The sequence below is a fragment of the Scophthalmus maximus genome, chromosome 12, assembly GCF_022379125.1.
Source record: "Scophthalmus maximus strain ysfricsl-2021 chromosome 12, ASM2237912v1, whole genome shotgun sequence".
NCBI lineage: Eukaryota > Metazoa > Chordata > Actinopteri > Pleuronectiformes > Scophthalmidae > Scophthalmus > Scophthalmus maximus.
In genome coordinates, this window is record NC_061526.1 from 8,539,362 (window position 1) to 8,565,000 (window position 25,639).

Genomic DNA, 25,639 nt, shown 5'->3' on the forward strand with positions numbered 1-25,639 from the left:
GTCTTCTTCCTCTTTCTCTGTTGGATTAAGGTGCAAAGGCCAATTTTTTTTTTTTCAATATTAGCGATACAGAAGTTTAGGGGCATTTAAAAAAAAAATCCCAACACAGCTGTTTTATTATTATTTCCACTTCTCATACTCATAAAATATTTATGGTAAAAATAACAGACACGTTGAGTCAGAGGACATTGTTTAAAGTATTTCTTTGTTCCACAATATATATAAAAAAGAATCAAACAACAACAACGATCCAAGAACACAGTAGTAGTACGTCAGTACAAGTGCAACATGTTTCACAGTCAGTGGGGCACTTACATCAACCAGCCACAAGGGGGAAGCAACAGCCCTGATCATTCTGTACAGTCCCAGGAAATAATCAACGTCCACCCGATTAATATTTTACACTTTGACAGACAAGAAGAAGACGCAGAGAGGTTTTTATATAATTTAAGTTCCACTCGGGGACTGAATTAAAAAAAGAAAGAAAGAGGTTAAATAAATAAATGGTTCATAAATCATAAATCAGCGTTTGATTCATATCAGTCACTAAGGGGGGAAAAACTTTCTTCTGACGTGTGGCTGTCCCAAAATCTTGTTATTGCCGATAATCGCGATATTACAAAGCATGAATTACTGATATTGTGTAAATATTACGCATATGATAATATCACGTAAATCAATGAAGCTCCTATTAAACCTGCTTAACTATCTGTGAAACATGAAAGATGTGAAATGAACTGTTTTTCACTACTCTCACTGTATTCTGACATTTTATTAACCTGCAACATTATGTTTCTTTCCCATGAATCATTTTTCAATTAACAGCCGATGAAACAAAATCATTTGAACACAAATTAATATACCGCTGAATGCCGCTTATTCCCCGTTAATGCTTTGACTCAAGTTTCCCCGTGTTCACTGACAAATTTCTCTTTATACCATATATATATATATAAAAATGTATATTGCGTTTTACCAGCCTTGATTTGCTTTTCTTTGCTCGCAGCTATTTAAAAATAGCAAATAGCTAAATTAATAGTAGTTAATCCTTATTTTATCAAAATAATTTGTCAGTAAATTTAGTTTAAATTCACCTTTTAATGAAAAATGCCCCACTGGTTATTGAGATATTTTTTCGTCATCTTGTTTCTTCCCTCCAACATATTCTGTGAATGTTATTGTTGTTACGTTTTGGTTTTCATGTCATATCGATCATTTTCTTTCGGATTTGGGGGCAAAATGAAATCCAGTGACATTTGTAAGAAAAAAAACAGCTTTCAAATAAAAAAAAAAAACACATAGCAGCATCAGGCTTTGGAATATTAGTCCGACGTAGAAGAAGAAAACTACTGGGTCAAAAAGCAATTACGCAAAAACATATTTCTTTCCATCCGTCCTCTCCCTCATTTTTCTTTTACTCCGTTCGTCTGCGGTGAATAAAAGTCTCTGTTTCTAGTTGCTACTGATCAAGTTTTTGTTTTGTTTTTTGAAGAATTAGCAGCTCGTATTCCGTATATATGATAAATCTAGTTAGGCATGAATGTGAAGTATTTGTAATGTGTTGAATAATCTTTTCTTCTTCCTTCTGTCGTTCCCTCCGTCTGTCCAGGATTTTAACAAAAAGGCCTCGTTGTTTTTGTTTTTCAGCCACGACAACAGTTTTTATCACTACTGCTTCCCTCTCCAACTCCTCCTCTCCTTTCCTCTCCTCTCATCTCCTCCTTCCTCCCTTCCTTCACTCTCTCCTCGTCTATGTGATGTTGGATATTGGATCGCTGATTTTCAGACACCTCCAGTAGACGGTTCTCACCATGGTGAACAGAGAGAGGAGGATGAGCAGCGCCCACGACACGTAGATCCCTTTGGAGCGCTGCGCCGGCCTCCATGTGCCGACCTGAACGCACGCACACGCACACGCACACACACACACACACACACGCACGCACGCACGCACACAGTTTTTAAGGCTGTTGCACCAAAACTTAAGGGAAATTTGAGATAACAGGAATAACAAAGAATATATACATATACACATATTATACATACACACACAAACATTATTTGTATATTAGATATACATATATACACACATTATATATATATATATATACACACACACATACACACACATGCACACGTGCACACACAGTTACACACCAGCAGTCCTGCCGTGGAGGCAGCGAGGGCGATGAACAGCAGGAAACACAGCAGGCTCCTCCTCCTCGGGTACCGCCGACCAATAGAAGAGCTGCAAATCCAAAAACCAGGAAACATCGATAATCAATAGAGGAAAAACATATAGAGAAACAGAGAGAAGAAGTGACACACTCACACTTTTCGACAGTGAGGACATCGAGCCAACGTCCGGTCGGAAAACTCTGTCCACTGAGAGAGAGAGAGAGAGAGGAGGCGAAAGATCAGAGTGTGTGTGTGTGTGTGTGTGTGTGTGTGTGTGTGTGTGTGTGCGTGCGTGTGTGTGCGCGTGCCCTTCCTACCAGGAAAGTATTGGAGCAGTGTCCGCAGATGACCCTGATGCCGACGGGCTGATGCTGCGGTTCTGAACTGTCCCTGCCGATGTGGACTGGTCCCAGGTTGATGACGCGTTTACTGGCAGAGGGAAAGAGAAGTTGTTGTGGTGGCATTGGGCAACTTTGAGTCTGACTGACTGTTAAAACACTCAACACAAGACGAGTATTACAAAAAAAGTATTTGCCCTCACCAGTACGGTCTGGGACAGGCGATCCTCTGCGACGTGACTTTGCAGATCAGCAGACAGTTGCACGGACAGCGGACGTACTTCTTTCCGACCGGAGCGTTTTTGATCGGCTGCAGACGGAGAAGAAAAAGAAAAAAAGGGAGTAAGAAAACAGAAACGTTTTCAGTTTCGACATTCCGTTTAAAGAGTTTTGTCAGCGGCTCCATCAGCAGAAAGTGAAGAAAAACAAGACTTTCGATCGTCATGTCTCTAATGATTTCTGAAAACAGTCGTTATGAATATATACAAAGGGACTCTTTTAATGTTCATATTTCGGCTTCTAAAAGCCAAATATTTTATCCTAAACAGGCAATTCAACGACGATTCATCGTTGTGTGATTTCGTCGACCTCGGGGGGCGGACAGAGACTCACTGTGGCCTCGTTGCAGATGGCGCACTTCACCACGTGCTGGTGCGTCTTGCCCTCCACCGATATGGCGCTCTGGCAGACCCGGCAGCTGATGACCGGGGCGCTGCCGCTGTCCGGGCTGCCCTGCGGCGAGTAGGGCGGCGGCGGATCAGCCGGCGCCACCAAGCTGGGGAACGGCGGCAAACCTGAGAGAGAGAGAGGAAACGACCCGGAGGAGAAGAGATTACCTAGTGATAAGTGAGGTGGTAGCTGGTATAGCTTGGTGGGTTACACCACTGAGTTTGATTCCCCGGTCAGGGCCGATTATAGTTATAAGTCGATTTGGACGAAATCCGGCCGCAACTTTGAAGTCGGTTTTCCTTTCGTGACTCTGAACGTCGTCAGCACCGAATCCGATAATAAAGGTTTGATAACGAGCTGCAATGTGAGACAGGCTCATATCATCATCACTATGTATGTAAACAGGCCTTTTATCAATCTACTCATGCGGCACAGTCAAAAAGTCGACTTCAATCCTGATACAGTGATTGAATCTTGAGCTCCGTGAAGCCACCACGCCGTCTCCCCATGGGAGGCCTCGTTAATCTGCAGCCTGTTGATAATAAAACATTGACTAATACTCCGCGGGAAATGACGCCGAATCCTTTATTGGTGGGTAAAATATATCAGGACGTTATCAGTGAGCAACAAACCCAGAGGCCAAACTATATCAAGTGTAACACAGGAATATAAAAGGAGGAAGAGGAGCGACACCTGACAGGCACCTGTCAGCACTCTAGGTGAGCGACCGAAAATTTGGGATACAAATATATATATATATATACACACACACATATATCGGCCGATGTATCGGTATCGGGAAACTTTTTCTCCCTAATATCGATATCGGCCCCCCCAAAAAAATCAATATCGGTCTGGCTCGAGTTAAAATTTCCGATCGGGCTAAATCTGGTCACATAAACACTGATGACGTATAATGTGAATATTGATATTATAATGTGCACTGTACCAGGTGAGTGCATGAATACATTAGACAAAATGACAGTATCGTGACAGACTAACCGATTAATCGCTTGTGGAACTTTCGATCGTCCGTCACGTTTCACACGTCACGTTTTGATGACGCACAATGTGAACCGACCGAACCGGAACCGGAACCGACCACAGATCAGTTGAACTTCAATTGACAGTATTGCTTTTGTAAAAACACGCACACAAACATCCATATTTCATAACCGTCTGTGACGTCCCTGTACTTACACCACGACCGACTGAACGTGTTGTTGAGTGACGAAGATAAAATGTATATTAAGTCAATTTTCAAAGGGGTTAAAATCTGAAGTTTACAAGCGTTAGCCGAACTGCTAGCTCGCCTGCTAGCTAATATTAAGCTAACATTTGTCGGAACATTTTAATCCTAACAACAAATAAAAAACTGTCAATATTGTTTTAAAAAATGAACAATGAATGTGTCAAAGCAAACAGACGTACTCTGAGGTTTCGACGGATGTCCATAGGAGCCGCCGCCGGGAGAGAAGCCGTTGGTCCCGTCGTGCTGCTCGGACAGCAGCGGCGACCGTTCCCCGTCCGCCATCGCTCCCAGTCGTGTCCAGCGGCGGCGGGGGGAGAGTCCTCGGACCCCGGGGAGAGATGTGTGGAAGAGTCGCTGAGGTTGTTGTCAGACTAACTGACGTCGAACACATGACACGGAGAGAGAAACACCGAAAGCGGAAGCGAGACAACGAAAACATCTGTCACGTGACAGCGTGGTCCGAGTGGCCGCCCGTGGTCGACAGCGCGCTCGTCCAATGAACGAGCTCGGGGAGGATGGGGGGCGGGGTCGTATTCGAACGCGGGCTGCGTTCGAATACTCACACGAAGCGGCCTTTACCGGGGATTTGAGCACCTTTTCACTCAAGGCAAGGTTCAGAATACTTGTCTTACTCACCTTTCTTCTGACAGCCATGACAGTGAAAACATTTCCCATTTTTTCCCTTTATGTTTTGTTACGACAAAAAAACAGATCCACTTCCTCATTCGCTCCTTATTTAACACCACGTTGTGACGACAATGTCGCAATTCTGCTTTTTTTGAAATGATCAGCAGCTCCCTAATGTTCCAGACTTGTACTGGCGCTTGGATGTGTCGCTGCAAACAACTGGATTCCCAGGATCGTATTTCTTTTTTCTCACAGTACCCTTTTTTATGTCCCGCCGGCTGAGAACCGGCGTGTTGGCTTTTCGGATTGTGAAATGAATCCGAGCAGGTGGCGACTTTTTCCAGACATCAAATGGTTCATTGTTCGTTGTTATTAAATTGATGTCACTCAAGGGTGGAGGAAACAATGCTTTTTTGCAAACAGAAAGCCTGGAATTAAAGGGTTGGGCTTTTTTGTAATTAGTGTCTTAACATCAATTTTTTTTTCAATGGCTGATTACCTTGGTTGAGAGAGTGAGTGGGGGGGCCTATGTATAGGTCCCAGAATTTGGTGCTACACCGCTGGTTGTGGCCCTTGTTGTGGCTGTAAATGACAAAGTCTGTTACTAGTAACAACCTGAGAGTTAAACCATTTCGAATGCATCAAAAATAAAATCTCACACACTCATATATATATATCCTCCCCTGAATATGCCAGATTTTTTTTTCAATCAAGAGCCATGAATTATAAACTGGGAAATTAGTGAAAATGAAAAAAATAGTGCCCAGTCACGCAATGTAAATAATAATGAATAGCGTGGAAGAAGAAAAAATCCTGGCTCCGGCTCCTATTTTTCGTGCCAAACTTTGATGGGTTTTTTTCTTGGCACACGTCCCATTCGTCCAACAATTTTGGTGCAAATCTGTTCTGTAGGTTTTCCTTAATCCTCGCTGGCAAACCAGGCAACACACAAACGGACAGGAGCAAAAACACGTACTTACATCTTACCGATTAGACAGTTTATCTTTACCCCCCAAATTTTAAACAAATCCAATTCCCTATACTTCACTGTTTGTCTTGTCTGATGATAATCTCCTAATCCATGACAGTTGGCATTTCCTCATACAGGTACCAGAACATTTCCTGGTTCATTGTTTGATTTTTTCCAGTGAAGCATCGGTGGAGTGTTGGCGTTGAATATTTGTCTCTGTGCAGAGCGATCACCACATTCACAATGTCGCTCTCTCTGCTGCTGCTGCTGGTCTGCAGCTCCCAGGCAACTCATTTCTATGGCACAGTCATGACCTACTACCCAAAGAACAGCAGCACAAATGGATCTGTCACGGTATGTATACAGTTTCTCCTCAAAACAATATGTTCACCTTGTAAAATTTGACATTGACAGATTTCGAACAAAGCCGAAGGAAGGCAGAAATTAAAAAGTTATGACAGTATTCTTGGGTTGATTACTGTTTTAGAGGAAAGTCAATGTTGTATCTCCTAAGAACAAACCAACAATGAGGATTCTCCAAATTAAAATATATGTATTTTACAATACTGTACATTAAATGAAAAACATTTGAGTCACTTAACTTTGGGAAATATCTTTTCCTGCAGTTCTTGTCGACATTTTCTTTTCCCTCCCTTGTCATACTGCAGGTCGTCCTTCGCTATAAGCTGAACTTCGGCAGGAAAGGCAGCGACTCCTGGGACTGCATCAACGGGAACTGTGGGACTCAGAGAGCTTTGACGCTGAGCACCCTGAAAAATGTCAACGGTGAAGGGTGGTATCAGACGGAGGGGATCATGACTCGCGACGTTCCCAGCAGGGCTCCTTTCCAGCTGGAGTGAGTGCACCATGACACAAGAATAGGAATTTGGCAAAAATGAGATTCTCCAAAAGACCTAAACAACATGTTCAAGGGACGAGGCCCACTTTGTGTGGAGTTCTGGGTTGATGGGTGGGTTGACAAAACACTGGACTTGAACACCGCCGTTCGTTCAACGACAGTCGTCGCTGACTCTGCTGACCACGACTACAGATTGTAGTCGTCCTAAATGAGCGCTTGGTCACAGTAAGTGGTCATTTTTGCAATCATGCCAACGAATGACCTCTAACCCTTTACAAAGGACGTACTTTAACCTAAACCGTGGTCTTTACCTGAACCTTAAACCTTTACCACAGCGTTGTCGTATCATCAAAAGGTTAAAAGTTTAATACACTTTCCGTTGGGGGTTTGATATTTGACACAAACGACGTACGGGTTCTGTGCCGCACAAAATGGAAACTCACTTTCACATGAACTTCCCCCGAAGGTTGGCCGGTGGCAACTGGATAAGGAACATTAGGAATGCCGTCATTCTGTGGAAAGCTGTGACCCTGGTTGAACTGAGGAGCCGGTCGGACACAGGCAAAGCCAACACGTCGCCCCAGACCACCATCTTGCCGGCTGTGAGGTAATGTGATTGTGATTTATGGGTATGTATTTTAAATTATTTATTTTCGACTGGACAAAGTAAAAACAACTGATGGCCAATTCACGCCCCGCAGTAGAATGTGTTTTGGGTGATCGGATTGTCCACATGACAGTACAGGTATAAATGTACCCAAGACACATTCAGACCACGATCTTGCAGCAGCTAAGCAGCTAGCGTGTAAACACAAGTTCTCTTCTAAGTCCTCATGTTATTCAAGACAACTGTGGACGAGACAGATCGAAAAGCAAGAAAACAGACCAACGGCGCGTCATGAATGGCTGCCATCTTTCATTCTTCCTCTTTGGTTGTTGTTTTTTTGCACCTGCACAAAGGAGAGGAAGATGTAACGTGAGCTGGACAGATTTCAACGTGGACACTGGAGACGCAGGTGTAAATGTAATCTTGTTGCATGATACAATCTCATCACCAGATTGTATCTCCATAAATCCAGATACAATCTGGTCACGTGTGAATGACGTATATGTGTCTCTCTCTCTCAAGAGTTCCTTCAAACTGTCAGAGAGATTTCGACCTGTTGGCATTCGACCCTGATGGAGACGAGGTCAAATGCAGATATGGCAGCTTGTCGCATGCAGAGTGTGATAACTGCACACCACCGTCTGTTACGAACCTCTCACAAGTGAGTGACCACAGTCTGCAGAGACTCTCACTGTCACAAACCTTTTCTCACAAACTGAGCAGAAACTCTGACAAAAGTTTTCCTTTTGCAGTCGTGCACTCTGTCATTCAGCTCCAACGTCAGCAGTGACCAAGGCCCGTACGCGGTCCAGCTGGTGATGGAGGATTTCCCCCGACAGACCATCATCCTGAGTCAAACCAACGGAGAGCTGACGATAGTAACCACCAATGACGCTATCAGCAAAATACCAATCCAGTTTGTCTTACGGGGTAAGATCTCATGTTTTGACGTTAGGCCAAGTAGTTGGCACTATGGCTGGTGGCGTTTGTTGTCCATCTGTCCCCAACTTTCAAATATGTCGACGACCACTGAATTGAGAAGCGTGACTGTTTAAACAGACATTCGTTGTCTCCAGAGGGTGAGGCCTGATGACTTTTGTGCCACTGCGAGGTTCACAGTTATTAGCAAGAAGCGTCTCAACAACTATTGGAAGGATGCCTAGATGCTTAGCACAAGCATTTCCTTGAGGCGCCATCATCATGAGGCCATTTCTCAAATGTGTCCAATACTTTGCTATAAGACAAAATATCAGCAAAACTATATTCCCAGTCCCATCATCCTTAGCTGTATGTTTTATTGTGCATCGTCTCGGAGCAGCCAACATGGCGGTAGACTCTCAAAGGTGCCATTTGTAAGTTCTTGCTAGTGCTGCGTAGCCAACGTTAGCATTGACAGCAGCATTTTACTTACCAATCTAACGTCATTCCTTGACTCACCACCAGCTGCCTCCAGCGGTGGAAAGAGGTCTATGCCAATGTCAACTCTTCTTTTGCTTCTGCTTCTATCTCCTGCTTTTACTGGTGTTAGCATGCTAACCACCTGTCTTGTTGCTGTGCTATATTCTGGACCAAAATGGTGAACCGCCGGATAGACGGACTGAATGACACCATTTCTTTTGAGAGAAGTTTGCTTTTCTTTGTTTCCCCAGTGGATAGTGGAGTGGCATCCTGCACAGAGGGACTGTACTTACCCAGGTTCCTGCCTCCAACCCCAGGCAACAGAGCTCGCCTCTACGCCCCTGTCAACCAGTCTCTGGAAATCAGCATCAGTGCAGAGGCAAATATCTCTACGTAAGTCAAAAGAGAAAAGAAAGATTTCAAAGAAATGGGTTGTCATGTTGTACACTCTTCAGGCCAAATATTGAATAGCCCAAAGAAGACTTCCTAGGACACATTGTGCGTTGTTCTTATTTAACTTAACAAGTCCTTCTCCTGTCCGTTTGCTAAAGGGTCTCTGAGCTGCTGTTCAGCGGGCCGCACAACGTAAACCAGACGACGGCGGCGGCGGCAGGACGGTACGCCCTGAGATGGACGCCGTCTCAAAGCGAAGATGGAGAAAGCCATCCCTTCTGCTTTGTCGCCCAGGCAGTTTACAAGTCAGTGTCTCGTCGCGTTGATAAATACAGCGTGGAAATGAATATGTTAAAAACTTAAGAAATGACAAAAAATTTCAGTATCTACTGTGTTTCTTGTGGTGCAGGTTTTAAGTTATTCAAGGATACGTCAAGGAATTTTGGGAGGAAATGATTTTGGAAACTTCCCAATTCTTTTCTTACTTAAAAACCCTCTATCTACCCTCCCTTTTTAAATCACTACTTAGATTGATAACTTGTGACATCATTTAATAACGGACCTACTGTATTGATTGATCCCCACAGTTCAGCGAAGTATCACTCCGAGCTGCGATGTGTCATCGTGACCGTTGGACCTGGTGAGTGGAGCCACTCCCTTTTCTGATTCACAGCACCGATAAAGTTCACGTGTGAGCAATTAATTTGCCCTTCTGTTTACAGACCCAACAACAATCACCACAACACCGACGACACAAACTACCCCTCCATCCACAACAACCGCTCCAAAAATGACAACAACCATCACTACGCAGACGACACAAACTACCCCCCCATCCACAACAACCGCTCCAATAATGACAACAACCATCACTACGCCGACGACACAAACTACCCCCCCATCCACAACAACCGCTCCAATAATGACAACAACCATCACTACGCCGACGACACAAACTACCCCCCCATCCACAACAACCGCTCCAATAATGACAACAACCATCACTACGCCGACAGCACAAACTACCCCCCCATCCACAACAACCGCTCCAATAATGACAACAACCATCACTACGCCGACAGCACAAACTACCCCCCCATCCACAACAACCGCTCCAATAATGACAACAACCATCACTACGCCGACGACACAAACTACCCCCCCATCCACAACAACCGCTCCAATAATGACAACAACCATCACTACGCCGACGGCACAAACTACCCCTCCATCCACAACAACCGCTCCAATAATGACAACAACCATCACTACGCCGACGGCACAAACTACCCCTCCATCCACAACAACCACTGTGTTAACATCGCCAATCAGCACTACACCAATAACAGCTACAACCGCCACTCCGCCCACAACTACCCAACTAACCACAACAACCATCACTTCACCAACTCCTCAAACGACAATCACTCCTCCATCCGTCTTGTCAACTGCAACAACCCTCACTGCTTCAACCGCTTGTCCACCCCCCACCACTTCACCTGACGACTCGGCTGCTTCCCTGACGCCTGTAATCGACACAACGAATCAAGGTGAGTGTGACGAATGGTTTCACACCAAACATGAAGCGGGTTCTCACATCGCGCTACTAACGCAAGCTTGGCCGCAGGGTCATTTGTGCTTATTGGCGAATAAACACAGTCGAATATTAGCAGACAGGAACGGCGCCCTTCTTCGCCCAAAAACTTGCAAAGTTAGGTAGGGAGGATCTCTACGCTACCTGGCCTTCGCGACAAGGCGTCACGCGAATATGTCACTCAATATTTCAACTCGAGTGAGTGAAGTAAATGATGCGAATCCTGCGTAATCTCATCGCACGAAAAATTCACATCACGTTTGGCGTGAACGCACCATTACACGTTGTAACAATGTATGAGAAAAATAATAACGCATTGAGTTTCCTGAAATGAGTTTCCTGACACGTGAGTGTGCTTACAGCGCGTACTAACGTTGAGTCACTGTGCTTCTAGTTGTCATCGGTCTGAGCGCGCAGCTCTCTTCTTCATCTCCACTATCTGAGGACGACATCCGAAACACCGTCATACAACAAGTTAGTCTCCTCTCATCTCACAGAGTGAAAAGCATCAGATAGCCGCACCTGCTGGGGCAAGGAAAAGTCCAATTCAAGTATCGCTTCCTACAAACACTCATACATGATTCATACGTACTGTCTAACAGTTGATATCTGATGTCAGTTCTGCCTCTTCATACGAAAACACATCTGAGGTTACAGTTATCGTTTCCTTCTCCAGCTCAAAGATGAACTGGTGAGACGAGGGCTGCCGGCAAACATCACTCTACGCTTTGTGAGCGTTACGACCACAACGACGCCCCATGGTGGTTGATTCTGAGAGTGCATCGACCTCTAACAGGAGGAAATGAGTCGCTTGTTTTCTTTTTTTGTTCAGAGCTTTTCCACTGCACTTTATTTTTAAAGCATGTTTATGAAGTCACATCTTCTTCTCTTCTTTGTCTTCATAAACCTGGAAGCTGCTGCGATAGATTTTCTTTTCTAATCCTTTCATGGAAAACACCTGAGATGGAAAATGTGCCAAATCCAAGAGGTGACATACTGCTACTGTTTGTTGAAAATGCCTCATATGACTCTCAACATTTTCTAAAATCAATTTAATATAATTTGCTGGGAACTGGTCGGTCAACGTGAATCCAGTTGTTGCTTTTTCACACCCGACGGACCTTTATGACGAGCGTCTGCAGACGTCTGAGGAGGCACAAAGAAGAAAATTATGTGATTGTGACAAAATGTTGCGTTGATTTTTGGAGCTGTTTGTAATTATGATTTGTAATAAATATGAAAGACTGTACAGTCATAACTTGTACTGGTTGATCATTAACTCCGAGAAGCACGACTGATTATTTCCTCATACCACGTTAGTTCCTGGTTAGTGTGTGAAATCTATTGTTTAACAGTCAGACAGAGAGCGAGCGAGCGAGAGAACAGGAGTCTCTGTGTGTGTGTTGGTGTCTGTATTCATTCACGGATGGCGCAAACGGAGACAATGTCGGTTTTTTTGTTGCTGTTACTCTTCTGCAGCACAGTGGCAACTACAACTACAGGGGGAACTGCACCACCACCCGTAACTCCTACCATCCATACCACCACTGCAACTACAGGGGTAAATGTCTCGTTACCCGTAACTACTGCCATCGACACCACCACTGCAACTACAGGGGGAACTACGCCATCACCCGTAACTGCTGCCATCCATACCATCACTGCGACTACAGGGGGAACTACGCCATCACCCGTAACTACTATCATCAATACGCCCACTGCAACTACAGGGGGAAATACGCCATCACCCGTAACTACTATCATCAATACGCCCACTGCAACTACAGGGGGAACTACGCCATCACCCGTAACTACTATCATCAATACGCCCACTGCAACTACAGGGGGAACTACGCCATCACCCGTAACTACTGCCATCGACACCACCACTGCAACTACAGGGGGAACTACGCCATCACCCGTAACTACTGCCATCGACACCACCACTGCAACTACAGGGGGAAATACATCAACACCCGTAACTACTGCCATCGACACCACCACTGCAACTACAGGGGGAACTACGCCATCACCCGTAACTACTGCCATCGACACCACCACTGCAGCTACAGGGGGAACTACGCCATCACCCGTAACTACTGCCATCGACACCACCACTGCAACTACAGGGGGAACTACGCCATCAACCGTAACTACTGCCATCGACACCACCACTGCAACTACAGGGGGAACTACGCCATCACCCGTATCTACTGCCATCGACACCACCACTGCAACTACAGGGGGAACTACGCCAACACCCGTAACTACTGCCATCGACACCACCACTGCAACTACAGGGGGAAATACATCAACACCCGTAACTACTGCCATCGACACCACCACTGCAACTACAGGGGGAACTACGCCATCACCCGTATCTACTGCCATCGACACCACCACTGCAACTACAGGGGGAAATACATCAACACCCGTAACTACTGCCATCGACACCACCACTGCAGCTACAGGGGGAACTACGCCATCACCCGTAACTACTGCCATCCATACCATCACTGCGACTACAGGGGGAAATACACCAACACCCGTAACTACTGCCATCGACACCACCACTGCAACTACAGGGGGAAATACGCCAACACCCGTAACTACTGCCATCGACACCACCACTGCAACTACAGGGGGAACTGCACCACCACTTGTACCTCAACAAGGTACTACCACAATTCCCTCAACAACTACACCACTAATTTGTACCTTTACTCTTTCACAGTTCAGACCGAAAATATTGTTTGTTTTTCCCCACCACATTTATGACACAGACTGCTTTTCTTATTGGATTAATTATTTAAGAATATAATTTTCAACTTTTTTGGAACGAACCGTGAATTGATGCCAATATTCTTTTGTAAAATTTCGAATTCATGATCTTCTGCCACATGAGGACACGAAAGAAAATCCTACTTTCATCCAGAGCGGTGAAAACGTGATCAGGCGGATCACGCCCTGAAAAAATGTGGTTTCTAAAACAAATTTCTTGCTTTGATATTTTCCGTCTGCAACTCATGTTGTGTGGTAGCGTCACAAGAAACGCTGCTGTGGTCGTGTCTGTTGTCCCATCTTCTGACGTCTTTGTCTCACTGTCTTCCCAGTTGTGTTACTTCTGACGGCGAAGATCTTCGCTTTGCTCCCTCTGACCGAGGACTTCATCAGGAATAACGTCACTCAGGAGGTCAGTGTCTTCATATCTGGCCATCGTGATAAATGGCTCCATTCTTTGTTAAATATATCACAAACAATCTATGTTTTTGGAGTATTTTTTTTTTCCTAGAAATGTGCATGTAAGCAGCATTTCATGATGTCAAGTAAGAGCTAATTTAACAATTTCACACGATGTTGGATGGTTTAATCTATAAAAATACATATCTTATACTGAACTTATAAAGTGTTGATCAGAAAATGTATATGTAAATGTCAGATAAATGTGGTGGAGTAAAATCGTAAAAATATCATAAAATGTAAATACCTAAAGTACTAGTACCTCAAAATTGTACTCGTGCTCACGTCGTGACACATATTCACATCTGACATAATCGTGATCATATTTCAACACCACTGTGTTTTCTCCTCCAGCTTAAAAATGATCTGGTGAGAAGGGGAGTTTCAGGGAACTTCTCTCTGTCCTTACTGAGGATTGTGTAGCTGGAAATTACAGCCACCAGCGACCCCTGCTGGTTCAACATGATCACTTCTCCTGAAGAACTTTAACAAGCTTTTCCTCTGCGGGTTTCTTTCTTTCCACATTATTAAACATATTATATTTGATCATCGAGCTGAATTTAAAAGTGAAACTGAGGAATTAATGTCAAAGAAAACTCAGTGAACAGGTGTCACTAATCTGTTACCATGGAAACATTGGTGAATGTCACCAAATTGTTACTATGGAAACAGTGGTGGAAAGGTGTCACTAATTTGTTACCTTGGAAACATTGTCGACAGGTGTCGCTAATTTTTTACTATTGAAACAGTGGTGGAAAGGTTTCAGTAATTAGTTACTATGGAAACATTGTCGACAGTTGTCACAAATTTGTTACTATGGAAACAGTGGTGGACAGATGTCACTAATTTGTTACTATGGAAACAGTGGTGGACAGATATCACTAATTTGTTACTGTGGAAACAGTGGTGGACAGGTGTCACTTATTTGTTACCATAGAAACGGTCGGCAGGTGTCTGTATAGCTTTATATGCTTGTTAATTAAAATTAAAAACTAAATGACACTAACTAACAAAATTTTTTGCTGCTGTTGCTTTTTCTAAATAAACCCTGTTCTTTTTTTTAAAAATTGTTGTTTGTTTGTGTTATTTACCTCCCAAACCACAACCAATCAGAATCAAGAACGAACCTGAACCCTGAAGCGTTCACAACACAAAGACAAAAAGGAGCCAGGAGAAGTTTAAAAGACTCTTTTACTTTCGGTTGAATGAGCGAGAGCAGCATTCAATGGTCGATAGGAATAAATACACAGTCCACAGTTTGTAGATTGTAAACGTGTTCGTCATCACGCCACATGATATCGAACTCCTCGTTAGTTTAGCTTGCAGGGCGTGAAACTAACTTGTCCGGCAAACAAGCCGTGGAGTATCAAGGTTTAACAGCCGAAATGTCGTCTGAATAACCTGTTACTGACACGGATTCATTCTGAATCTAAAAGGAGCTAAAGACAAGTATGTTTCTTTGACTTTCACTGGTTCAATAGATACAATCGTGTCACCAACAGGTTCTGGTTCTGCTCCAATTTCTACACTATGAAAATACAACTTTGTAAGCGCAAAGGTGCCGCGGTTGCAGTTCCCCTGTTTGTCCACTGAAGTCAGTAAAGTTCCAGGTTTCAAGTGGTTCGGCTGGTGGCGAAGCGCTAATTTCAGCCCCCCCCCCTTTTTTTGGACACACATTCCTTGTGTCATGTAAACAACAGCCAACAGGGGTGCGCTTGTTTGCTTCAGCGGAAGAGTGGGCGAGTGGCTTTTTAATGAACGGGATTGGAAAAACCGAAACAAGCGCACCCCGTTGTTAAGATTGATGCCCCCCCAAAAAATGAACAAGAAAAACAAACAAACAAACAGATGAACTGCATTTAAATGGCAGCAGCACCTAATTTTCCCTTCTTCCCTTTTTTTACGTTTTGAACAAAAATTATAAATTGAACACGAGGCAAATGAAAAGATTAAAACTTTGTACATTTTGTTACTTGAAAATATTCACTGAAATATAAAAACATTAGAGTCCGACCGATATGGAGATTATATATATATATATATTTAATCAATGTCAATGATTCCTAATATGTCATTATCAAACCTTGATGACAAAGAAATGTAACTGAGGCTTGATATTTTAATTCAGCCATAAACTTTATCATAAATAACCAAATAAATAGATGTTGCATTAAGAAAATAAACATTTATTTGACCTAAAACGTAAAACATAAATGCACATTTTAAGGCTCATATCTGTTGGCTGATAATATCGGTCAGGCTCTAAAAAACATTACAAAAATGTTTGTTTTTGTTTTACCCAGATAGAAAAAAAGAAAAAAGAAAAGATCTCCGAGTTCAGTAACTTTCCCTTCAGGAGAAATTGCACATCATCGATATCAAATATGAACCTTCATATGTACAGCTGATGAAACCAAAACCTAGCGATGATGCATCGTGAGTGTAACTGTCCAGATGTATTTTCTTAAAAAACACATGAAAGTATATAGATATTTTAAAAACAAACAAACCTCATCACTCCGTGTGATTAAAGTCACAAAAAGTAGTTTTAGAAGATACAAGTAACTTCATCTCCCCAACTGGCAGTTGTGGTTTTTTTTAAAAAACAATAGTGTTCCCTTGTGAATCAGAAACACGAGATACAGTAAACCAGGTAGAACACAGAATTCAGAATAAATACATACACGCATAAAAACACGATGGTGGGTGAAGCTGCCTCTTTTGTCTCTAGTGTTTCATCGTGTGGTTTCCGATGTGAATCCGCAGTAATTCTACGTAGACGTGCGTTTAAAGATGGACGACATAGCGGCTCCTTAAAAAGTGAGGCCAAAACATCTGGATCGGTTATAAGCCCCGCCCCCTCCATGTTAGCAGACAGGGCATGGACCAAACAAAAAAAAAGTGGACGTTAAATAAATGTTTCCAAAGATGGTTTCTGTCATTTTAGGCCGTTCTGACGTATGTTCCAGTTCTGATCAGTTCAGTTTTAATTAAAAAAAACGAGACGTCATGATGTCATCACCGGCACTAGATGGCCCAGATATTTTTCGTACAGTGGGAGGGAGTGAAGACGCGTCGTCCATCTTTATTCACAGCAGGTGCTCCATTGAGGTGAAAAAGGTATTTCATGAGGGGTTTTATTACCAAGTATTTGTGGTTTAACTTATGTAAAGGATGCGAAAAATGTCTTTCACCACAGCTGGCAACCACAAACTAGACCCCTCCCCCCTCCCCCCTCCACCAGGATCAGTGTAGAAAAAGGCCGCTTCACCCCCCTCACATAACAATACCGTTATAGGTCGAGTAAACTCCTCCGGGACCGTTAGAAAACAATAAATAAGTTAAGATTCATCCCTTCACTGAGATTTAGCAGAATACTGAGAGTTGAACTCTGAGTGTGTGTGTGTGTGTGTAAGTGACGCAGTTTAGTTAGTAGCACGTCAAACTGTATAAATACAGGGTTGAGAGAAAAAAAACAGCAGCAACTTCTCCTTTTTCCTGCTTGCTCAAGAACCTGAAGGCATCACCGAAAAACTCCCAATCCATCTGATTTGTTCCTTCTGTTTATATGACGTCATTGGTTCGCGTGTATTAATTCACAGGACGCTGATTATTAACAATATTTCCATAGTGTTTCTGTATGTGGTGTATTTGAGACTTACAAATAAATAAGAGAAAATAAGACCGTCAGATTCTTTTGGTGTTACAATATGATACAATATGTGGTCAAAAGTGTAGAGACACGGCTTTGGCCTCGGCTCCTTGGTTTAAAACGAAGGGAAAGTCGTAACGACAGTTTGTCTCCAGCGTTTATACTTTTGGGAATGTTCCATTTCCCTGTTTGGGTGTGAAGGACCTCTACTGGCCTGCAAAGAGCTCAGAGCTTTGGGACGATCTGGACCGCGAGGGCCGGGCCCCATCACCGAACGTACAGGTGAGATGTTCACGTGTCCGCATTTTTAGGGCCACATGTGTGAAAGTGTTTTGCGAATGATCAATTTCCTCAGAAAAAAGACGTTAAAGCTGAAGCTTCTGTTTATCCACGAAGTTCCACTGATACTGAAATGATCAGATATCTGCTTTTAAAAAAGTCAGTGCATCCAGAGTCTTTGTTTTTTTTTAAAGCTCGACTTGGACGTTCAGCAGGATAGACAAACAAACAACAAACAGAATTTAATTCTGTACAATAAAACCCAAACTAAAAAATAAATAATTCCTTTGTCATTTTGGAAAAAAACATAATTCAGTTACCAACTCATTTGAAAAATAATTATGTTTTCAGCTTTCAGAGTTCTCAACAATCACGAGGGCGGATTTGATCGAAGACTCCACAAAAAAAGTTGATTAATATTTGGATCACTGGCCATATCTCGTCTGACCACCAGGGGTCGCCCGAGATGAAGATTCTCCCTTTCACTGTAACGCTGAACTGTTTCCCCCCCTCTTTTCCAACGAATCGGTTCTTGAACTGGTTCTGTTGAGGATTCTTGGAACCTCGGTTCCACACCATCGTGACGTCACTTCAGCTTCTGACTGAACACATTTTTTTCCAGTGTCCACATAGCAGCTGTTAACGGATTTCTTTACGATTTGCATCGATGGAGCAACAATGTTTGCGGTCTAAACGTCAGGACTGGCACCTGATGTGAGTAAATAAAATATTGGTATATTGTGTATCGTGCTCCATGACAGTTTTAATGTCCTACGTGTTGATAAACGGGCAAGAAATCTGATTATGAATATGGTCAAGTTTGAAGTTCAGCAGCTCAGTCGTGTTAAACCAGGGTCAGTCAGACCCCAGATTCCACGCAGGGTTCAAAACCTGCACTTATGTCATTATCAAAATAATTAAAGAAAAAAATGATGCTGGTAGTTAAATCTACGGATGGCGACAGAACAGAACAGCGGTCGTCAGTGCTCCTCTTCCCTCGTGACAGGAAAGAGGTTTTCAGGAGTCTGAGGCTGAACTCTTGTAATTCCTGGGGGATGAACACACAAGCACGCGCGCGCGCACACACACACACACACACACACACACACACACACACACACACACACACACACACACACACACACACACACACACACACACACTCGATCTCTCGTCATTTTTCCCCCTCTTGGCCTTCGTCCTCCTCCCTCTTCATCTCCCAGCATCATCCAGAGATAAGACATCGTAGTGAGGCAGCAAATTCATTCACACACCTAAAACACACACACACACACATACACACAAAATAAAAACCTTCCTCGCCGTCCTTCCCTCTTCGTTCTCTCTCTCTCGCAGGCCAAGCTCAGACGTCGTAGTCAGGCAGGGCGGAGTAGGTGACGCCGCCGACGGACGGAGGGCTGGAGTGGAGAGGGAGGAGCCAGCAGAAGATCGAACCTGGAGAGAGAGAGAGAGAGAAAAAACAACAGCTCTGTGAATCAGCCGACTCCGATCTGTTGCAGCGCTGACGGAGGAGGAGGAGGAGGAGGAGGAGGAAGACGAGAAACGAACGCACCTCTTCCGAAGACTTCCCGCAGCAGAGCGAGCTTGGGCTTGCGGGTGTGGTGCGAGGCGTGGTGAGGCAGCTGCGAGGAGGAGGAGGAGGGGGAGGAGGTAGACGACGACGGGCCTCTGTCCTTGATCATCAGCCTGTTCCTCATCTGCTCGATGGGCGTCTCGTCTGTGATGATGGAGATGAGCTGCAGCGGAGAATCAACCCTCAGATAAAGATGTTCAGGAACAACAACAACAGCTGTGGGTTACACCTGTATTCTGTGTACTGACCAGCAGGGGGCGACTCTATGAGAAAGTGACTTCTCATTTGATTCATAACGTCAGTAAAACATTTTCCTGAGGAGTTTATGGTTCAATCTCTAGTTTCAAGTCTTCTTCAATAACATTATGGTCCAATTTACAGTCACATATTCGTTAACGCACGTCTTTTCTACATTGTTTATTCTGTGAAATAAAAGTTTTCATATCAGCAAACAAGCGCCGATACTGAAATGAGTCACACACTGTGTTTTATTCATTCAGTTATACATCAGTGTGTGTGTGTACCTGATCGTAGAAGATAACCATGACAAACACACCAAACAGCACCGACTCCACCAGGAGGATGATGTAATGAGCCCTGAGAGAGAGAGAGAGAGAGAGAGAGAAACTAAATACAGCTCGCTCTCGTCTTCACTCTGTCTGTCCGACTCCGACTGCACGTTCCCACTCACACGATCAGGTGTTTGCTCGGCGACTCCACGGCGTCTTTGTCTGCGTCGCCCTCCCTCTCGTTCCTGATCCTCCACACCCACGCCGACACCACCAGCAACATGGAGTACAGACTGGCCAAGCCTGGGAAAACACGAGCCCGACAGATTTATTGATAAGAATCGGGCCGATATGAGCCTTTCACAGATATGAAAACTCTTGATTTTACAGACTAAACAATTCAGAAAAGAGGTAAATTACGTTCTTTGTCATAAAGGGTTTGATAACGACATATTAGGAATCAATTTTTGTTTGGGACTACACACATTGGCCAATATGTCATATCTGAAAAAAATGCTTTAACTCCTTAAAGGGGCAGTGTGTAATTTTTGTTCTTTTCTGGCGGCATCTGGTGGTAAAGTTGCAAACCGCAACCAAACTGAGTAACCTACAGGGGACACTTTATTGTATTTCCGGTTTCCGGCATATGCCCGACCAATCACGAGGCAGGCTCAGCTGTCAATCATGACGTCTTATGCTGCGTTCACATAAAACATGAAACAATTTTTCACCACCATTGCGCAATGACTCCTGGGATAGGTTGGGTTGGGAACGATCAACCGGTCAGATCCTTCGTCGCTCGGGAATTGAAGGACGCATTTGAAGGAGCCTTCGAAACGCGACGGCCCGAGTCGCGGCGCAGTGGCGCTATCGGCCTTCAAATGTAGCATTGGAAAAGAGGGCGGAGCCTGACTTGGGACACAGCTCGTGGTGTAATCATGTTGAGAGAGAGAACTCACCAGTGTAGAAGAGAAACTGGATGAAATATTTCTGGTTTAGCTCCCCGACACAGTTATTGATCCTAAAAACAAAGATAGGGAAATCGATGAGAAGAAGTCGAAGGTGACTACAGAATAAAATAAGGAGGGAGAAGAAGAAGAAGAGACACGTCTGAGAGATGAAGACAGAGCTGCAGGAGGTGAAGGGGGGAAACAGAGAAGCTGGTTGGACGAGTCCTCTCACCACGGACAGTGATGGTCCATGCGTCGTATGCACCGCTGACAGACGCGGCAGTGATGCGCCCTGGGAGGTCGGTAGGTCTCGCAGCGACTGCACACGGTCCAGCCCTCGCAGCCCTGACGACCACAAGACAAACACGTGAAAACTAAACCAAATCACAGAACTCCTGACATGTTTGGCGCGGCTACATTATTTAGACGCAAACGTGAGAGGTTGTTTTGAAAGTCGCAGAGTCACACGCGGTGCGTCGCTGTACAGACGTGTGTCATGAAGCTCGTAATCACAGACCTCAGACATAAACACAGAGTTGATAATAATACAGTTACAATCAGGCAGTCCTCTCTGTCTTTAGCTCTGTTTTTTTAAAAGCTCTCCGCTTATTATTTTAGCTTTTTAAAAATGTATTTTACAGTAATTCCATCGTCAGCATTTTTTATTTGTTTTGTCTCACTTTGGGCTCATCGGTCATTTGTGAGGCGTTTTGAACTGAACTGACCTGTAAGAAAGGAGATGCACAAAACTTTAATTCAGTTATAGATAGTACTGATAAAAAAAATTACAAGTTTAATTGATGTAACATATTGGAAAAATATTGAGATAATGATACAACATGATAGGTGATATTAACAGCTACATAGAAAATAAATAGATATAAATCAAACATTCTGATTTATATTCTCATTTTAAAGTGATATTATGAATGTAATATTATTGTTTTTCTGGCCTCCTGCATCTCTCATTTGAATCCGGAGTTATAATAATTGTCTTGTAATCAATTTGTCAATCAACAAATTCACCCGCTATTAAAAGTTTTGCACATATTGAATATTGAAGACCGCATTGCAGCATCTGTCTGATTTGGAGAAAGCAACACGTAACTCAGGAGTCAAATTAAAAATGAAATAATCAAACTCTAAACGTTGTTAGATGTGAACTCTGCGACTCACTCGCTCGCTCATCCGAGACGACTGCGAGCGAAGGTCCGAGAAGTCGATGGCCGTGTCGGGAAGAGGCACCATACCTGCACAACAACAAGCACACGACGTACAGAAGGTTACAAATGTTTTGGGGTTTTTTTCTCGTACATTTTCCAAATATTATGATATTATATATAAGCGTGTGAATAGTTTACGAAGCGGCTCGCTGACCAGGATCGGAGAAGACGGCTCGGCAGTGACAGGCGAGCAGCAGCAGCAGAATCAGGTTGAAGACCGATCCGTGTAGAGAGCACCAGACACTGTCGGACAGAGAAAAACAAAACACAACGTTTATTACAATAAACAGACAGATATGAATTCATGGAGGCCGATACCGATATGAGGAAGTCAAATATTTCAGCCAATATATATATATATATATATTCTTTTACATTTTCTGGCAATTGTTTTTGTCGTTGTCAAACGCTTATGACAAAGACATGTAATCAACTTTTTTACAGTTTAACCATAAACTTGATTTTCGATAACTGTACATAAAAAAACAAACATATACAGAACTTGAATTCAGCATTAAGTAAAATGTAAACATACATTCACATCTTTTTCATATCTGCGGTCGTTTATTGTGTGAAACAAAACAGTTTTGTTTTAGAACACATGGAAAAAAATTTATCAGCTAAATCTTATCACTCCCTTAAAAACAGTTCAATATTTTCATTATCAATGAATCTGCCAATTATTGTCTCCATTAACGGTTTGATCCAGGTTGTTAAATGATGGAGATGAGGCCGGTAGAGTCTGTGCCTTCACTTTTAAAACCCATTTCTATAGACTTGCTCTTATGTGATGTCGTCTTTTTTATACAGACATGTGACCTGTAAACTGTATTACTGTATTACTGTTGGAATGCTGATTTTAATTGTCTGTGATTTGTATGTTTTTGTGAAAGCACTTCTGAAAGGTGCTATATAAATACAATTATTATGAATATTATTTTTATTATATACTTTCTTTCGTCTGACAACGCTCCCTCTAAAAAACCCAAGATTTTAAGTTTACATTGATTTAAACCAGATAACATCGCATTGAAAGTACAAATAATGAATTGAAAACAAGAGAAATATGAAATAAGTCAATCATAAGAATTAAAAACATGTCTTTGTTGTCCTGTGCATTTAATTTCAGCCATTATTAATATGTATAATCCACTTTGAGACTTTGGTAAGAGACTGCTCTGCACTTCCAACCACCTGAGGAGAGAAACGAGATGAGGAGCGAATAACTTCAGAAGAAGTTACACATTTTCAAATGAAGACGAGTTACGTGTTGATCTTAATTTATGCCGAATGAAAGAGTGGGCTTGGCTGATTCGGAAAATGTGGTGTAGCAGGTTTTGGGTGGTGCGACTGTCAGTCTGTGAGCAGGTGAACATGAAATCACTGAACATCTGAATGGGATCTTGTTTATAAAACAGCTCCGCTCGTAAACAAGTGTCAGGTGTCACACGGCAAACGGGTCGTTTAGAAACATCTGCCTGAATAAAATAAAACTTTGTTCCGATTCATAAGAGGAATAAATAGAGTGGTGAGGATGATGATGATGATGTCAAGAGCTGTCAAATGAATGGGAGACGGCGCGGAGACGAAGGCACGGCGCCATTGTTTGTCTGTTTTTAAAGGTTTGAACGACATTAAAGAGACGAGGAACCGACCTGTCGGAGAAGGTGGGGATGAGCACGTACTGCACGACCACGTAGTCCGCGTACAACACGCTGAAGTAGGTGAGGAGCAGGCAGACGACACCGCAGGGGTCTCGCCTGCACTGCGGAGACGCCATCTTCTCCCGGGCTCCGCCCCCCTCCGTCACTTCCGTGTTGTGTCGCGGTGACAACCCCGGCGGTGCCTTCCAGGACCGCAGGAAAATTCCACTGCGTTCTTTTCAAAGGGGACAGTACACTGTTGTTAAAATGTTATTCTTTTATTCTTTCAGTTTTGCTAATATTTAGCTTCAACAGCTAAAACTAACAAATTTATCATTTGACAAAACTGTTGCAAGTCGTTCTTTCAGATTTTTGTCTTTTAAAACTACACTTCTTTGTAATCAAGTATATATCATTTAGAATATTTACCACGTCAGCTTGGATTGGCTGTTTTTTTAAGAAGCCAAATAAAAATAAATAAACTAATTATATTATAATTGTAATATAATTGTTCTTTACAGTCATATCTAAACTACTTCTAATGTCCCTCACATTTTCATTAGATTAAAAACTGCACAGCAGTTTTTCGTGAACACAAATCTTGGGTGTTTTTATACATTTTACGAGTTGCACCTGAAGGCAACATGATCCTCAAATTTGTTTTGGGTTTCCAACTTGTTTTAAAAATCTTTTCTTTCTTTCAAGATGGATAGATAGATAGATAGAAAGAAATATATTTCTATATATAGATATATAGAGATATATAATAATAATAATAATAATAATAAATATATATCTATATATCTATATATCTATATAGATATAGATATAGATATAGATATGTAGACAGATAGATAGATATAAACATATAGATATAGCTATAGATAGATATAGATAGATAGATAGATAGAAACATATACATGTAGATATAGATATAGATATAGATACAGATACATATAGATTGATAGATAGAAACACTGACACCATAGAAACTGAAGGTGGCGCCAAACACCCCGCAGTGTGAAGCTGACTCCTCCCTTAAAGGGGCCGTAACCAGCTCGTCATCCTCCTGTTTGCTCGACAATTTTTTTCGCTCGCTGCCGACTGAGTGTGTGTGTGTCTCTCGCTCTCTCTCTCTGAGTGTGTGTGTGTTTGCAGTTTGTTCATTTCCTCACTTTTTCTCTGCGCGGCCTCTGCAAACTAGCCGCCTCCTTCTGTCGGATCCGGTTCAATCTCTTCCCTCGGAGTCGGAGGAGAAGCGCGTGTTTCTTTTGGAACTTTATTGAATTCTGCGGAGCTCGAAGTGGAATAGAGAGAAAAGTCAAGAGAACGAGGGAGGAGAAGGAGAAGAAGCAAAGCGGTGGAGCCTGGAGGAGGAACACTCTCTAGTGACCATGGAGGTTCCTGGTATGCAGGTGAGGGGGTGTGAAGGTGGCGCTGACAGCAGGGGTCAAAGTTCACACGTTCATTATCATGATCATTATTATATTATTATCATCACGATGTGTCGGTCGTTCTTCAGCGTCGATGACGAACGAGACAAACGGAACCAGTTTGTCCACCGAGGAGGAGACGTTGTGCAACCGCGGGCCGTCTTCCTACAACACACACACACACACACACACTCACAGACACACTCACTCACACACACACACACACACACA

The 25,639-nt window shown here is 43.1% G+C and overlaps 4 protein-coding genes across 5 annotated transcripts in view; 2 read left to right on the top strand and 2 right to left on the bottom strand.

Moving 5' to 3' along the window:
• Nucleotides 1–186: 186 nt before the first annotated feature.
• Nucleotides 187–4,940, bottom strand: LOC118285012 (type I phosphatidylinositol 4,5-bisphosphate 4-phosphatase-A). Its single transcript, XM_035608290.2, has 7 exons — nucleotides 4,617–4,940; nucleotides 3,129–3,310; nucleotides 2,720–2,826; nucleotides 2,496–2,607; nucleotides 2,333–2,385; nucleotides 2,158–2,248; nucleotides 187–1,894 (listed from the first exon to the last, which is right to left on the bottom strand). The coding sequence occupies exons 1-7, from the start codon at nucleotides 4,717–4,719 to the stop codon at nucleotides 1,751–1,753; spliced, it is 792 nt and encodes a 263-aa protein (XP_035464183.1). The 5' UTR covers nucleotides 4,720–4,940; the 3' UTR covers nucleotides 187–1,750.
• A 16-nt stretch (nucleotides 4,941–4,956) lies between these two features.
• Nucleotides 4,957–11,702, top strand: LOC118284058 (mucin-4-like). Its single transcript, XM_035606666.2, has 12 exons — nucleotides 4,957–6,171; nucleotides 6,259–6,388; nucleotides 6,703–6,890; nucleotides 7,360–7,500; nucleotides 8,023–8,161; nucleotides 8,253–8,430; nucleotides 9,150–9,291; nucleotides 9,450–9,596; nucleotides 9,879–9,931; nucleotides 10,014–10,841; nucleotides 11,280–11,359; nucleotides 11,562–11,702. The coding sequence occupies exons 1-12, from the start codon at nucleotides 6,146–6,148 to the stop codon at nucleotides 11,652–11,654; spliced, it is 2,145 nt and encodes a 714-aa protein (XP_035462559.2). The 5' UTR covers nucleotides 4,957–6,145; the 3' UTR covers nucleotides 11,655–11,702.
• Nucleotides 11,703–11,896: 194 nt separating this feature from the next.
• Nucleotides 11,897–24,188, bottom strand: zgc:77880 (zf-DHHC domain-containing protein). Of its 2 annotated transcripts, XM_047336285.1 has the most exons (10): nucleotides 23,988–24,188; nucleotides 22,487–22,575; nucleotides 22,286–22,359; nucleotides 21,342–21,454; nucleotides 21,119–21,180; nucleotides 20,342–20,462; nucleotides 20,175–20,247; nucleotides 19,630–19,813; nucleotides 19,371–19,511; nucleotides 11,897–12,031 (listed from the first exon to the last, which is right to left on the bottom strand). In XM_047336285.1, the coding sequence occupies exons 1-9, from the start codon at nucleotides 24,110–24,112 to the stop codon at nucleotides 19,420–19,422; spliced, it is 933 nt and encodes a 310-aa protein (XP_047192241.1). In that variant the 5' UTR covers nucleotides 24,113–24,188; the 3' UTR covers nucleotides 11,897–12,031; nucleotides 19,371–19,419. The 2 variants fall into 2 exon arrangements, with proteins under 2 accessions (XP_047192241.1, XP_035463951.2); XM_035608058.2 differs by lacking the exon at nucleotides 11,897–12,031 and having other exon boundaries at nucleotides 17,671–19,511; nucleotides 23,988–24,187.
• An 876-nt stretch (nucleotides 24,189–25,064) lies between these two features.
• The window catches only part of stk26 (serine/threonine protein kinase 26), a 17,492-nt gene continuing 16,917 nt past the window's right edge, over nucleotides 25,065–25,639 (top strand). The window contains exon 1 of the mRNA XM_035607516.2: nucleotides 25,065–25,390. Coding sequence (XP_035463409.1) covers nucleotides 25,370–25,390 — 21 coding nt within the window. The 5' untranslated portion in view covers nucleotides 25,065–25,369. The remainder of the gene's footprint in view (nucleotides 25,391–25,639) is intronic.

Excerpts from the sequence above, each read along its gene's own strand:
- LOC118285012 (XM_035608290.2), bottom strand. The coding sequence starts at position 4,719 with ATGGCGGACGGGGAACGGTCGCCGCTGCTGTCCGAGCAGCACGACGGG. Across the intron at positions 2,608-2,719 it reads GCCTGTCCCAGACCGTACTG|TAAACGCGTCATCAACCTGG; the intron begins GTGAGGGCAAAT and ends TCCCTCTGCCAG. Across the intron at positions 2,249-2,332 it reads TGTCCTCACTGTCGAAAAGT|CTCTTCTATTGGTCGGCGGT; the intron begins GTGAGTGTGTCA and ends TTGGATTTGCAG.
- LOC118284058 (XM_035606666.2), top strand. The coding sequence starts at position 6,146 with ATGACAGTTGGCATTTCCTCATACAG. Across the intron at positions 8,431-9,149 it reads AATCCAGTTTGTCTTACGGG|TGGATAGTGGAGTGGCATCC; the intron begins GTAAGATCTCAT and ends TTGTTTCCCCAG. Across the intron at positions 10,842-11,279 it reads AATCGACACAACGAATCAAG|TTGTCATCGGTCTGAGCGCG; the intron begins GTGAGTGTGACG and ends CTGTGCTTCTAG.
- zgc:77880 (XM_047336285.1), bottom strand. The coding sequence starts at position 24,112 with ATGGCGTCTCCGCAGTGCAGGCGAGACCCCTGCGGTGTCGTCTGCCTG. Across the intron at positions 21,181-21,341 it reads ATGGACCATCACTGTCCGTG|GATCAATAACTGTGTCGGGG; the intron begins GTGAGAGGACTC and ends CTTTGTTTTTAG. Across the intron at positions 20,463-21,118 it reads CCAGTTTCTCTTCTACACTG|GCTTGGCCAGTCTGTACTCC; the intron begins GTGAGTTCTCTC and ends GTGTTTTCCCAG.